At 32.1% G+C, this 13,414-nt stretch overlaps 2 protein-coding genes across 4 annotated transcripts in view; one reads left to right on the forward strand and one right to left on the reverse strand.

The window, feature by feature from the left end:
- Positions 1-13,414, reverse strand: part of LOC126742576 (transmembrane protein 17-like) — a 78,176-nt gene that overhangs the window by 7,641 nt on the left and 57,121 nt on the right. Inside the window, exon 1 of one of the 2 annotated variants that reach the window (XM_050449304.1) lies at positions 237-694. The exons of the other annotated variant lie outside the window; for it this stretch is intronic. The gene's annotated coding sequence lies outside the window, so the exon portion shown is untranslated. Of the gene's footprint in view, positions 1-236; positions 695-13,414 lie in introns of those variants that run through there. 2 annotated transcript variants of the gene reach the window in all.
- Positions 28-12,582, forward strand: LOC126742570 (peroxisomal acyl-coenzyme A oxidase 3-like). 2 transcript variants are annotated; one of them, XM_050449293.1, is made up of 12 exons: positions 28-285; positions 968-1,126; positions 7,602-7,729; positions 7,785-7,932; positions 7,985-8,126; positions 8,177-8,354; positions 8,407-8,683; positions 8,744-8,975; positions 9,032-9,265; positions 9,319-9,473; positions 9,526-9,813; positions 12,406-12,582. In XM_050449293.1, exons 2-12 carry the CDS (start codon positions 1,007-1,009, stop codon positions 12,523-12,525), a joined length of 2,022 nt encoding a protein of 673 aa, XP_050305250.1. In that variant the 5' UTR covers positions 28-285; positions 968-1,006; the 3' UTR covers positions 12,526-12,582. The 2 variants fall into 2 exon arrangements, with proteins under 2 accessions (XP_050305250.1, XP_050305251.1); XM_050449294.1 differs by lacking the exon at positions 28-285 and adding an exon at positions 776-891.

Here is a 13,414-nt window from a genome sequence, read left to right on the forward strand (position 1 = left end):
GTCTAATTAGATTCCTATTGCTTGTTATATTATAAATTTATGTATATTTAATGTTAAATTTCGGAGGTTATTAATGTTTTTTTAAGCAACTAATAGCCATAATTTTAAAAAAAATGTATAATTTTATTCAAAATGTAATAATTAACTAAAGGCAAACAACCAATATATATTATTTAAACAATTTAATTACCCAGACAGTAAATACTCATCAGCATATATGGTATTTAAGTACTTACGGTGATCTAAGTGAATTTTTGTTTTCCATACATTGAGCTTAGTTTTAAGGTAAGTAATCAATAATAAATTAATTTATATTTTTCCTAACAGTTAATGCTTAATTGAATATATAATTTTATTAGGCAAAATCATAAATTCTTATAGGTTCTGCAATATTTGGCCAGCATAGTCAGTCACGAGATGTGACGAGTTTACCCGATGTATTGTCAAATAACACGAAGCGATGTTGCCAATGACTGAAAATTCTAAAACAAAATTGTTCTTAAAATTAATAATACAAAAACCAGTTCGAACCATCTCGAATCAGATACAACGTTGTCAGATTTTCATTTCTTGAACTACCTGACACTATTCCTATTTAAGAACGCATCATACATTTAAATCTATTGTGTCATTTTATTATGACACGAAATTATTTATTTAAATGAGGAGCTTTATTCTAAATAATATACGACCGAGTATGATGGTGAATGAATGCAAACTACCAATTTATTGTCCGATTCCGGTCTTTAATTACATAAATCCGAACGAATCGAGGCAAAACGTACGATCGCTTTCTAAATGCGAGTTGCGATACATTTTCTGTAGAAACTGTGTCGAACAACAATAAGGATCTTCTTATACGATATCAGATTAGATTGAAGGCTTCTAAAGGTCAATAGGCTCTTTTTTAAACATAAATAATTTTTGCTTGCGATAATTGTTAATGAAAATGTTTATTTGTTACCAGACTCGTTGACAGTAGTACTGCTGAATAACGGTGATCAAAATGACGCAAGTTTTGGAGGATTTTCCATCTGGTCCTTTGGATTATTATAGGAAGAAGGCCAGTTTTGATTGGAAAACGATGAAAATGCAGTTTTTTGGCGAAGAAGAAGTGGTTTACATGGTAAGAATTTGTCATTTTGTCATTCACTAGCATCCTTATAGCAATTTTACGTATTTTTTAATGAAAATCATTATACTTATTAAGTCCTTGAGGATGTTTCTCAAATTAACTGAATCTTTTTCACAAAGCTTCTATAAATATTCTTAAATACATGTAAAGATTTCAGACACATTCAGCCATATGTGACTCTGTCATAGGCCTGTCAATATTGGATATATTTCAGACATTAGTTTAATAATAACTTATATTAACTATTACTCAAAGCTACTTTTACAAAATTCATTATCAGCAAATACTACCAATAAAATTGTAGCTGAACAAATCTCTTGTATTTGAAGTTCTTTTAATAAAAACCAATCATTTTCATGCTTCTAAATAATAATTAAAAACATCTTTAGTTCTTGCATTATATATTCTGTAGTCAGTCTCTTAATCCATTTGCTAATCTCCAATTTCACTGGAATATTCTGGATAACCTCAGATTCCCCGAAGGTCCACAAACCATGACAAAATTATTATTGAAACAGCTAAAACTGTATCACGCTGATAAATTAGTATTTTGGAAATTCAAAGTATTCTGAAAACAGCCAATCTTCAGAATCCAATAATAATTCAGAATAATCGCTTTGAAATATAATTAGAACTTCTATCTATAGTATAGTTCCCAAAGACACAAGTTTGTCTTCTATAAGCGAACTTTCATTGTAGTAACTAGACTCTATAAGAAAATCTCCTATATCTTGCTTAAAAGTCATTTTATAATAATCGTCATTACATAAAAACTTGTATTTAAACATCTATTCATATTATGAAGAGTCTGGGAGACATTATTATTTTAACCTTGGCTGATGTCAGTTGACTCCTGGTGCGTCGACCTATAAGTCCGCGGACCATATCTCATGATCTACTAAAGCTACAATCTTCAAACAAAGTTTATTTAAAATATCGTTCAAAGCTTTAAAACTTCTATTAAGACCATCAAATTTCTACACTATTATTTGACGAGATATCAGACCTAGAATCTACCATCCTCTGCAGTCACTAGACATTAAAAAAAAAACTCCTGTATTTTTTTTTTAAGTCACTTTATGACAACTATTAATAGAAGTGATATTGCATATTGAGGCCTAGTTTATTTAAAACTGTATCAATTTTATTTTTAGAATTAGTAGTTTAAAAGATATTGTCATTTAAACTATCGCTGACGTCAGTTCGCTTTTACTGCGTCGACTTAGAAATCAACGGATGATATCTCGTGATTTACTAAAGTTACAATGGTCAAGTAAAGTCTATTTGAAATAATATTAATAGATTGACATTTTAGATATTGGTCATCAAACCTTTACACCCAATATTTGACGTGATATCAGACCCAAAAACTATTATCCTTTTTAGTGACCAGACTTTGAAAGAAAATGTCCCGTATTTTTCTTAATAATAAATCATTTTACGTTGATAATTTAAAAAAGCCATATTGTATATTGAGACCACATCTATATAAAGCTGTATTCATATTTTTTAAAGGATAAATAGTTTAGGAGATATCGACATTTGAACTTTGGCTGATGTCAGTTGGCTCTTGGTGCGTCGGCCTACAAGTCCATGGACGATATCTCGTGTTCCACTGAAGATACACAAATGAAATAGGATTCCTTCAAAATAATATTAATATCTTTATGACTTCTATAATGGTTATCAAACCTCTACATTTAATATTTAACGTGATATCAGGCTTAGAAGTTGCCGTTCTCTTTACGATATAAGAAAATCAGCTGTATCTTTCTTAATAGTCATTTTATGATAAATATTAATAGAAGTAATATTATATATTAAGACTGAGTCTATGCAAACTCGTTTTAATATTATTTCAAAGATTTATACTTAAAGAGATATTATCATTTGAACTTTGGCTGAAGTCAGTTAGCTCTTACTGTATCCCGTGATCTATTGAAACTACGACTATCAAGTAAAGTTTATTTGAAACAATATTAATAGCTCTATGATTTCTATATTAGTTATTTAGCCTCTGCATCCAGTATTTGACGTGATATTATTTCAGAAGCTGCCTTTCTCTCTAGCAACTTGCCTCTATAAGAAAATATTCTGTATCTTTCTTATTAGTGATTTTATGAAGACCAATAATAAAAGCAATATTGTACATTGAGACTAAATGTATCCAAAGCTGTGTTAATATTTTTAAAAAGATAAATAGCTTAGAAGATATCGATATTTGAATTTTAGCTGACGTTAGTTGGCTCTTGAGGCGTCGACCTGAAACTCCATGGACGATATCTCGTGATCTACTAAAGCTACTATCGTGAAATAAAATTAATTTTAAATAATATTAAAAGATTTTTGATTTTTATAAACGTCATTAAGCCTCCACATTCATTATTTGATGTCATATCAGACCCAGTATCTAACCCCGATTGTGATTAGACTTAATCATTGATCATTAATAGAAGCTTTATTAAATATTGAAACAAAATCTATCCAAAATTCGTTTAATTATCTTTAAAGAATACACATCTTAGGAAGATATTGACGTCAGTTGGCTCTTGATGCGACGACAAGTCCATAGAAGATATTTCGTGTTCTACTGAAGCTATGATTATGAAATAAGGTTTATTTAAAATACCGTTAAAGGTTTTATAATTTTTATAAAGATTATCAAAACTTTAGACCCAATATTTGACGTGTGATATCAGATGCGAAATTTACCATCGTCTGTAGTGACTAGATTTTATAAGAAAATCTCCGGTAAGAGACATTTTACGATTACCGATATAAAAAGTAATATTGTATAATGAGACTAGCTCTATCTAAAATTGTTTTATTATTCTATGGGGGATAAACAGTTTAGAAGATATAGTCATTTGAACTTTGACTGACGACAGTTGGCACTAAGTGCGTTGACCAAAAAGTCCATGGAGGAACGATCATCCAATAAAGTTTATTTAAAATTGTGTTAACGCTCAAATGATTTCTTAACTTATGAAACTTCTACAGTCAAGACTGGATCTGATATCAGTATCAGAAACTACCATCCTCTATAGTGACTAGACTATATGAACCACCAGTTAGAAGAAGGAAATATACGCCAAAACATGGCGAAACTACTTTTTATCAGAAGTTGAACTTTTAAAGCATGGCGCATCCATCAGCACTAACTAAGGAAAAAACGCCATATAAATAATAGATATATTAAAGCGTGAAATATGCGAGAGTTTTAAGAATGAAATAAATCCCGGAATTATTTCTTTCTTCAAGTTGTTCGAAGACGATCCAAAAAAGAAAATCCCAAAAGGCGTGAGAACACTTTTACTTATTTTGTCCAAATAAACTCTATGAGAGTTGAGGTTTGCAGACAAGCTTTTCCGATCTAGTATGCTATAAAAAACCAAGCAATTTTTCGATTGACATCTCTCATTGCCGAAGGAAAGTTACCGGTAGATCAGCGTGGTATTCATTTAAATCGTGTCACATTTTACCTAACGATGTAGTTCTTGCGATCGATCAACACATTCGATCATTTCGCTTAAAAGAATCACACTACAGCACCAGAATCATTCAATATTTGGATGCCTTAATGTGAAAATCATGCATGAACTCTTTTGCAAAAAGTATCCGGAACATGCGAATACAGTTAAGTACGATTTTGTTAGAAAATACTATAATGATAACCATGGCTACAGATTTGGAAGAGCACAGATTTATGTTTGTTCAACTTGTGAAGAACTTAAAGCTAACAGTGCAGACTTTTACACATACCATGAAGGAGTAGCGAAGAGAGGGCCTGATGAAGTCTGCAGCCTACTTTGGAAAACAATCCAGCATACGGATCCCGTTATTAAGGAACTTCATGCTCATGTTGTTTTTAACTGGACGATTCGATAAAATATACCAGCACTTTCCTGTGCGTGGACATTCCTTCCTCCTCCGATCGAAATTTCGGAACAGCAAAAAAACTTATTAGAAGGAAAGATAGGATTTACGTACCAGAGGAGTATAATATAATGATCTCTACTGCTAAAACAAGAGGATTTTCAGTAACAGAAATCACCTCAGAAGATATATTCGACTTTAAAAATATCTGGCGAAAAGTTGTACATTTATGATTTCCAAATATAAATATTTAGAGTATTGTTCCTCCCATAAAGGCTACGTAACAGCTTCAGAACAAATAGATGGCATGCTGAAACAGGGTTTCTTCTTCGAAAAAATAGGGTGATCCCTGCATCCCCTGCATTGCCTACTATCAGAACATACACTGCAAAAATACCAATTAACCAGAAAAAGATGGAAGACGTTCAGAAAATCATTCAGTATATTCCAAAACAAGACAAAAAACAATTTTTTGAGAATATCCTTACATGGCCAACTATACTACTGCCTCAGATGACACCATTGCGGAAGAAGGATAGTTTAACAATTTTTTGACTCAAGACTTTCTTATCATTATTTCTAGATAACTAGAATCAATGAATGGTTTCTTTCATTCTTAATAAACCTAAATAAACTATACTTTATAGTAGATCTCATTATTACATAAGTAAAAAAAAAAGAAGGAATAAATAGTTTTTAGCGATTTCCCAAAAATCTATTTTTTTGATTCCTTCTTCTAACTGGTGGTTCATATATACTGTACCTTGCCTAATAGTCACGTTATCATATTTATTAATCGAAGTAATATTGTATATTGAGAGCAAACCTATCCAAAACTATTTTTAAATTTCTTGAGGGATAAACTGTTTAGAAGATAATATCATTTGAATTTTGGCTATTGATGCAACGACCTAGAAGTCCCTCGGATATCTCGTTAACTACTGAAGCTGTAATCATCAAGCACTGTTTATTTCAAATGATATTAATAGCCGTATAATTTCTGTATTTGTCATCAAATCTCTACACGCAATATTTGACCTGATATCAGTATCAGAAACTACCATTCTCTGTAGTAACTTTATAGGAAAATCTCATGTATCTTTCTTAATAGTCATTTTATGATGATCATTAATAAAAGCAACATTGTATAGTGAAAGCAAATCTATTTAAAACTGTTTTTATATTCTTTGTAAGATTAACAGTTTAGATGATACTGTCATGTGAACCTTATTTGATGTCAGTTGGCTCTTGATGCGTCATCCTAGAGGTCCATGGAGGATATTTCGTGACCTATTTAAGCTACAATCACCAAATAAAGTTTATTTCAAATAAAATTAATTATCTTATGACTATGTTAAACATTAAACCTCTACACCTAATAGTAAACATGATATTAGGATCAGAAGCTGCCATTCTTTCTAGTAACTAGATTCTACACATTTTAAGTTGATCAATAATAAAATTAATATTATACATTAGGACCAAATCTGTCCAAAACTGTTTTAAAATTCTTCAAATTCTTAAGAGTCCATGGAGGATATCTTCTAATCTACAGAAGCTACAATCATAAAATATATTATAAATAGAATACTATTAGTTGTGTTGAAAAAATCCTAGAACATCTCATTCTGTTCTCTTTCTTCTCCATTATTTACTTACCTAAGGCATTTTTCTTATATGACAAAAGGAGGGAAAAAAGTAAACTCAAAGTCCAAGTCTCATAAATCAGCGTCTATTAAAGGTTACGCGTTTCGCCGCATTAGGGCATCATCAGACCTAAATAAAATTATCAAAATTAGATCATACGGAACAGAACGCTAATTAACAGAACAGACATACCTATCGAAATACAAAAACCACAAACTGACTCACACTAACATAAATAAAAAAATTAAAATAAAATTCGTTTACACCATCGTGTATCGTTATTGACTAAAATATGGAATTTAAAACGCCAAATGTCACATCCAGTACATATTATCTTAAAAGGAATGAAAACAAATACAATAATTATGAAAGGACAAAAAAAATATAAGAAAATAAAAAAAAAGATTTTTTCAAAAAATGTTTTGGTTTAATAGGGATCGAACCAGAGACCGTTGGATCCGAAGTATATACCTTGTCGCCACACCAGGGTAATGATGTAGTATGCCAATAATTACATTATACGAGACAAGATTAAAATTTTATTGTAGATTATTGAACATGAGATTAGGTTCGAAATTAAAGATATTATTGACACAACTTAATATTGGGCTTCTCTTAGCTCTTGTAATCTCCAGCTTTTCGAGGAGATCTAGTTTTTTACCTTCCACACTCATTACATCATCCGACACCGAAAAGTTATGACAGTCGATAAAAGATGATTTGCAAAGGCTGACTTTGTTTTTTTAATATCGGTGTTTTTACAATTGTTGAAAAGACTCATATGTTCTTTCACCCTAGTGAAAATTCTTCTACCAGACTGACTAACATACACAGCGGAACACTCACCACAATTCAAAGAATACACCCCAGATTTTATTTTTTAATTTTTCTTATATAAAAAACTTTTTTGTGAGATACTCCATGACTGTTTCGTGCTTTTTAGGAAAACTTGTATAAGGAATTAAAGAAATATCCAGAGTTCCTGCCCACGGATAAACCACGATCGTTTGATGAAGAACGACGTAACACGTACAGACAACAGGCCATTATCAGAGCTAATCAGGACAAACTGTAAATAGGATCTCAATTTTTCTATATTGTCCAATAATTGTTTACTCATTTATAGGTATAGTACAAAATTTAGTCCCTTTACTCAATACGTTCCGGCAGCCATGGTCAAAATGGGACTCACTGTCAAACTATTTTCGGGAGTTTTAGAAAAATTGGGAAGCGAACGTCATGCAAAACTTGTTCAAGAGTGTGAAGAAGGAAGGGTAAGGAATAAATTATCCAAAAATATCAATTTTTTTAAATAATTTTTTAAAGATAAGTGGTGCATTTTGCCTAACTGAAATCGGCCATGGAACGAACGTGAAAGGAATGAGAATAGTAGCAACTTACGATAAGCAAACCAAGAAGTTTATCATACATACACCTGACTTCGAAGCAGCCAAATGTTGGGCAGGAGGTAATTGCTGTAATTGATTATAAAACTTCGATTAAAACCAGAGTTTTCAGGTTTAGGAAACGCTGCTACCCACGTCATTTTATACGCCCAACTGTACGTTAATAACAAACACCATGGTCTTCAAATGTTCGTGGTACCCATAAGGGACCCAGACACTTTACTACCTTATCCAGGAGTAACAGTAGGAGACATGGGTGAAAAAATTGGATTAAATGGGATTGACAATGGGTTAGTAAAAGTATCCCTTGAGCTACATTTCCAACTTACGTCAAACTTTCAGTTTCTTGCTCTTTAACAACTACAAAATTCCAAGGGAGTTCTTGTTAAATCGCACCGGTGACGTTAAAGAAGACGGTACTTATACCACCCCCTTTAGTTCAGAATCAGAACGTTTTGGGGCCTCATTGTTGGCCCTTTCAGCCAGCAGGGTTGAAGTCATTGGTCAATCTGAGACCTTTGGTGCTTGGGCTTTGACCACGGCCATTAGATATTCTGGAGTGAGAAAGCAGTTTGGACCTGGAGACCAGGAGATTCCTGTGTTAGAATATCAAACTCAAGTAAGAAACTTCCATGTTCAACGTTAACAATTTTGACTGATTTATTGACTCATTTGATAGCAATATAGGCTGATTCCGTACCTAGCAGCTGCCTACGTCTATAAACACTTTACAAGGCACATTCATGCAGAGTTTATGAGGATGGTGAACGATTTTGATAATGAGTCAATATCTTTATTGGCAATTGAAGTTCATATCATTACATCAGCGGCTAAGCCACTGTCTGGATGGGTTATGAGAGATGCTATTCAGTCTTGCAGAGAAGCTTGTGGTGGACATGGATATCTTAAAGGTGAAGTACTTTCAGGTTCAACTTAAAGTGATTTAAAGTTATTTTTATGTTATTAGCTTCTGGTATTGGGGATTTAAGAGGTCACCAAGACGCCACGCTCACCTATGAAGGCGAGAACTGGGTTTTAAATCAGCAAACTAGCAACTTTTTGCTCAAAGTTTGGCCAGAAGTGATGTCAGGTGTTGAAGTTAATTCACCACTAGGTTCTGTGAACTTTTTAAACAATGCCAAGGATATTTTGAGGTTTAAGTTTACTGTCGGAAGTGCTGAAGAGCTTTGTAGACCAGAAAGTAGGTTTAATGAAGTGATGCAAAAAAGGGTTGATTTTAATTGGCCTTTTTAGGTATTTTGCAGATCTACCAATGGTTGACATGCTACCTAATAGAACTGACTACTAATAAAAGACAAGATAGGATGGACAAAGGTGAGAGCAAATTTGATTCCAGAAATAACACTCAGGTGTATTATGCCCAAAAGTTGAGCATAGCATACTTCATGGTAAGAAATATCTAATTATTTAATAAATTTTCGTTAATTTTATACTTTTTAGCACTATTTGCTGGAAAAGTTTGTGGAAAAAATAGAGCAAACCACTGATCCAGCAACAAAAGCTGTGCTGCAAAAAATGTTTGCCCTCTATGGACTATTTCAACTGGAAAAGTTCATAAGCATTCTGTACCAAGGAGGTTATGCTTCAGGCGAACAACCAGCTATACTAATTCAAGACAGCATTACAGATTTATGCTCACAGTTGAAGAATGATGCTGTAGCTTTAGTAGATGTTCTAGCTCCTCCTGATTTTATTTTAAATTCGATTTTGGGAGCTTCAGATGGACAGGTAATAAATATTTGTCAAGAAGACGATGTTTAGGCTAGTAGTCAAGTCTTAACGTTTTTTGTGTATTTTTTTTGAGAAGTGTCAATTTTTGATGTCAAAAGTTTGATAAATACTATGGCTGTTTATGTTACTTCTTTTGATAGTAAGCTAGGTAGCTGCTATTGCTTTCAAAAGCATCACACTGATAGAAGAAGTAATTTTTCTGAAAAAGTAAATTTCAGAAAATTGAAATAATTTATTAATTTTATGAAAAATATGGTTGAGTATGAATTTTTATTTCACTTCTTCTATTAGCAATGAAGTGCCAAGCTACTGACTGCTGTCAAAAGTTTGACTTTGTTGACAGAAAAAGAAAGGTGAAAAAATTCATTGCCAAGTAGATTTTCCTAAAAATTACGATCTTTCAAGGATTTTCGATAATTTATTTGTTTTACAAAAAAATCTAGTTGATTTGATTTACTATCAGTAAAAAAATATCAAACTGCTTTATTCTGTCAAAAGTTTGACACATTGTTGACAGAGGATAAGTCAAGCAATGTATTGTCAATTATATTTTTTTAACCTCAGTGATACCTATCTGAGTAATTTTCCTAAAAATTCACTTCTCCTATTAGGCAACAAGTGTTAAACTACTTCTGTCAAATATTTGACACTTTTTTGACAGATGAAGGAAGGCGAAAAAAATTCATAGTCAACTAGATTTTTTTTAACCTCAGTGATTTGTAGGTTATTTTCCTAAAAAAAGTAGGAAAATTATGATCTTTTAAGGATTTTTGATAATTTATTTGTTTTATAGAAAATATGTAGTTGGCATGATCTAGCAAAGTTTGACACTTTTTTGACAGGAGAAAAAAAGTGAAAAAACTCATAGCCAACTAGATTTTTTTAACCTCAGTGATTTCGGAGTAATTTGGCTAGAAATTTTAATCCTTCAGAAAGTTGGAATAATTCGTAAGTTAAAAAAAACTAGTTGACTATGGATTTATATTTTACTTATTCTATCAATATGAAACCATTAAACGAGCCCTGTTAAAATTTGACATAAGAAACAATATAACAATCCATAGCACAATTAATAACCTCACTCTGAGCTTTATGTATTCCATTATTGGACATAGGACTTCCTCATATGTTTCATCTACTTTGGTTCTATGCTTCCCAAATCAGTGTTCTTCTTCTTCTTTTTTTCTCTTGGGTTTTATTTTTTCGTTTCCAGTGATAGTACATAACCTAAGTATATATAGTTTAATACATTGTCTATTTTTTGATCTCGTAGTTTGATTTGAGTGTCTTTGAAAGATTTGTCGGGAGTCCCATTGTTCTTCTCTAGTTTCATCAACATTTTCCTACTTTGTCTTTGTTTTCTGATATTAAAGCAATGTCATCGGCATACCTAAGATGGCTTATTATTTTTCCGTTTATTGATATTTTATTCCCTTGCCTTATCAGTTCAGTCGCTTGAAAGCATCTTTTAAGGCCAAATGAATAATTTTGAATGTAGTGTATCCCTTTATCTTACGCCTCTTTATATTGTTCGTATATGTGTTCAATGATGCTGGAATACTTGTAGCCTATCCTTGCATTTGCAATGTCGCTCAATGTTCAACGCTATCAAAGGCCTCTTGAAAATCTACCAACGCCGTATATTCAATCGTTTTTTCCATTAGGATCCTCATTATCAGAGGATGGTCACATGTGCTATACTCTTTTCTAAAACCCGGTTGGTCATCTGGCTGGTATTGATCTAATTTATTAGACAGTCTGTTCCTACTAGTTTTTGTAAATAGCTTGTGTACTTGCCATATTAATACTATTGGACGGTAATTCTCAATTCTTGGGTATCTTTCCTTGTTTTAGACATTCATTGAATTTATATCAGAATTTTATCTTCATTATGTGTGATCTGATCTTCAGTTATTTTCAGGATCTCTACTTCCGATTCTATATTTATAACCTTGATAAATGAAAGGTGACATTATTAGGAAAATTCTAATTTTGAAAAGCTCTGGTTAACAAGGGATTTTTTGTTGTATAAACCAACTGTCAAACAACATCGGGCGCGTTTTTAAATTCAGCAGTCGATCCACCGCTTAAGCAAAATTTGCTATTTACGTTTCTAAATTATCTGCTTTCCATCACATTACGTTTTTTTATTATGTGATGGGTCCATCAATGATTGGCTGATGGCAATCACTTGTCCATCGTATTTTCGTTTTGGTGGAATGGTGTGATGAAAATGTTGACGTTGACTTTGACATTTTATAATTTTCGATTTGAGCAAAACAAACAAATTAATTAACTTTTAACTGCATTCATTTAATTTTCTTTACAAAGTGCAAGATGCAAGGGCATAGGGGTAATATTTATTCGCACCCTGGCACGTTACGTGAATTCCTATTAAAACATAACAACAAAGAGGAAATCTAAGGAGGAAAAATAAATTTGGAAATCAACCGAGTCAGATCAAAACACAACAATACAAAAAAGCGTTTCTTTTTTGATCGGTTGATGTTCCATCACAAATCAGCTGCAATTTTTTCACATTCTTCATTCATAACCTAAAAAAATCAATTATCAAATGTATATTTTTAGGTATATCATCGTTTACAACATGCCGTCTTTAATTCACCTTATGGCGTAAGCAGACCGTCCTGGTGGACAGATATTGTTAACTGGAAAGCTATCGGTGCCAAAACGCAATCAAAACTGTAATTTTATTATTATTTTTTGTTACAACTTTTATATAATAAACTGTATTTATTTGTATAATTTTGAATTATTCGGGGTGCAAGTGATACCATGGTGTAATTGGTTGTGATGCAGACTGAGTAGGAAGTGTGGTAAGAAAAGAAAGAGAAAAAGTGTGACAAGAGTAATAATATCCAGATGTAGGATTTGGGGCAATAGTGAAACTAATAAGATCACACGTTACTTTTTTTATGTTATAAATAAAATTTGACCACGATTGGTACCACGGTTAGTTTTCAAGACAGTTTCAGATCTAATGGACAAAAAAAAAACTCTGTTCTCTTTATGACAGAATATCCACTACTACGGGACTAGCAACTGGAAAAACGGCACCTTTGGATAATAAAAAAAAAACTTTATAATTAAAAAAATGTTTGCGTGGGCAAATTGGGAAAAACATCGATAGAGTTCAATGCAGTGGAGGGTGTCAAAGATGGGGACATAAAAAATGTACAAATCTATCAGAAAACTGCTTAAGAGGAAAAAAATCTTCTTAAATATAATGAATTTGTGTAACCTAAACCGCTGAAATTTAAAAAAATCTATGAGCTTTCAATCGTTAGTCATGTGACTTAAATTCATTCTTTTCTGAAACTGAAGATAATGAAATTACACAAAGAAACTAACAATGACTTATTGAAGATCTTGGAAAATAAATTTTAAGATCTGCAAGAATCAGTAATATTTAACTGTAATATAATGGAGGACGTATAAGAATCTCTCAAATAAGTATAAAAACTCCAATTATCAAGAAAAATGAGCAGTTAACAAAAGAACACGATAAACGTAAATCTCAAATTAAAAACTTACAGGAAGATCTTGCGAGGTCAAAGAAATCACAAGCTTTTACTGA

The sequence above is a fragment of the Anthonomus grandis genome, chromosome 11, assembly GCF_022605725.1.
Source record: "Anthonomus grandis grandis chromosome 11, icAntGran1.3, whole genome shotgun sequence".
Taxonomy (NCBI): domain Eukaryota; kingdom Metazoa; phylum Arthropoda; class Insecta; order Coleoptera; family Curculionidae; genus Anthonomus; species Anthonomus grandis.

Coding starts and splice junctions, on each gene's coding strand:
- LOC126742570 (XM_050449293.1), top strand. CDS start 1,007: ATGACGCAAGTTTTGGAGGATTTTCCATCTGGTCCTTTGGATTATTAT. Junction 8,355..8,406: donor TTAAATGGGATTGACAATGG/GTTAGTAAAAGT, acceptor TCAAACTTTCAG/TTTCTTGCTCTTTAACAACT. Junction 9,474..9,525: donor TGAGCATAGCATACTTCATG/GTAAGAAATATC, acceptor TATACTTTTTAG/CACTATTTGCTGGAAAAGTT.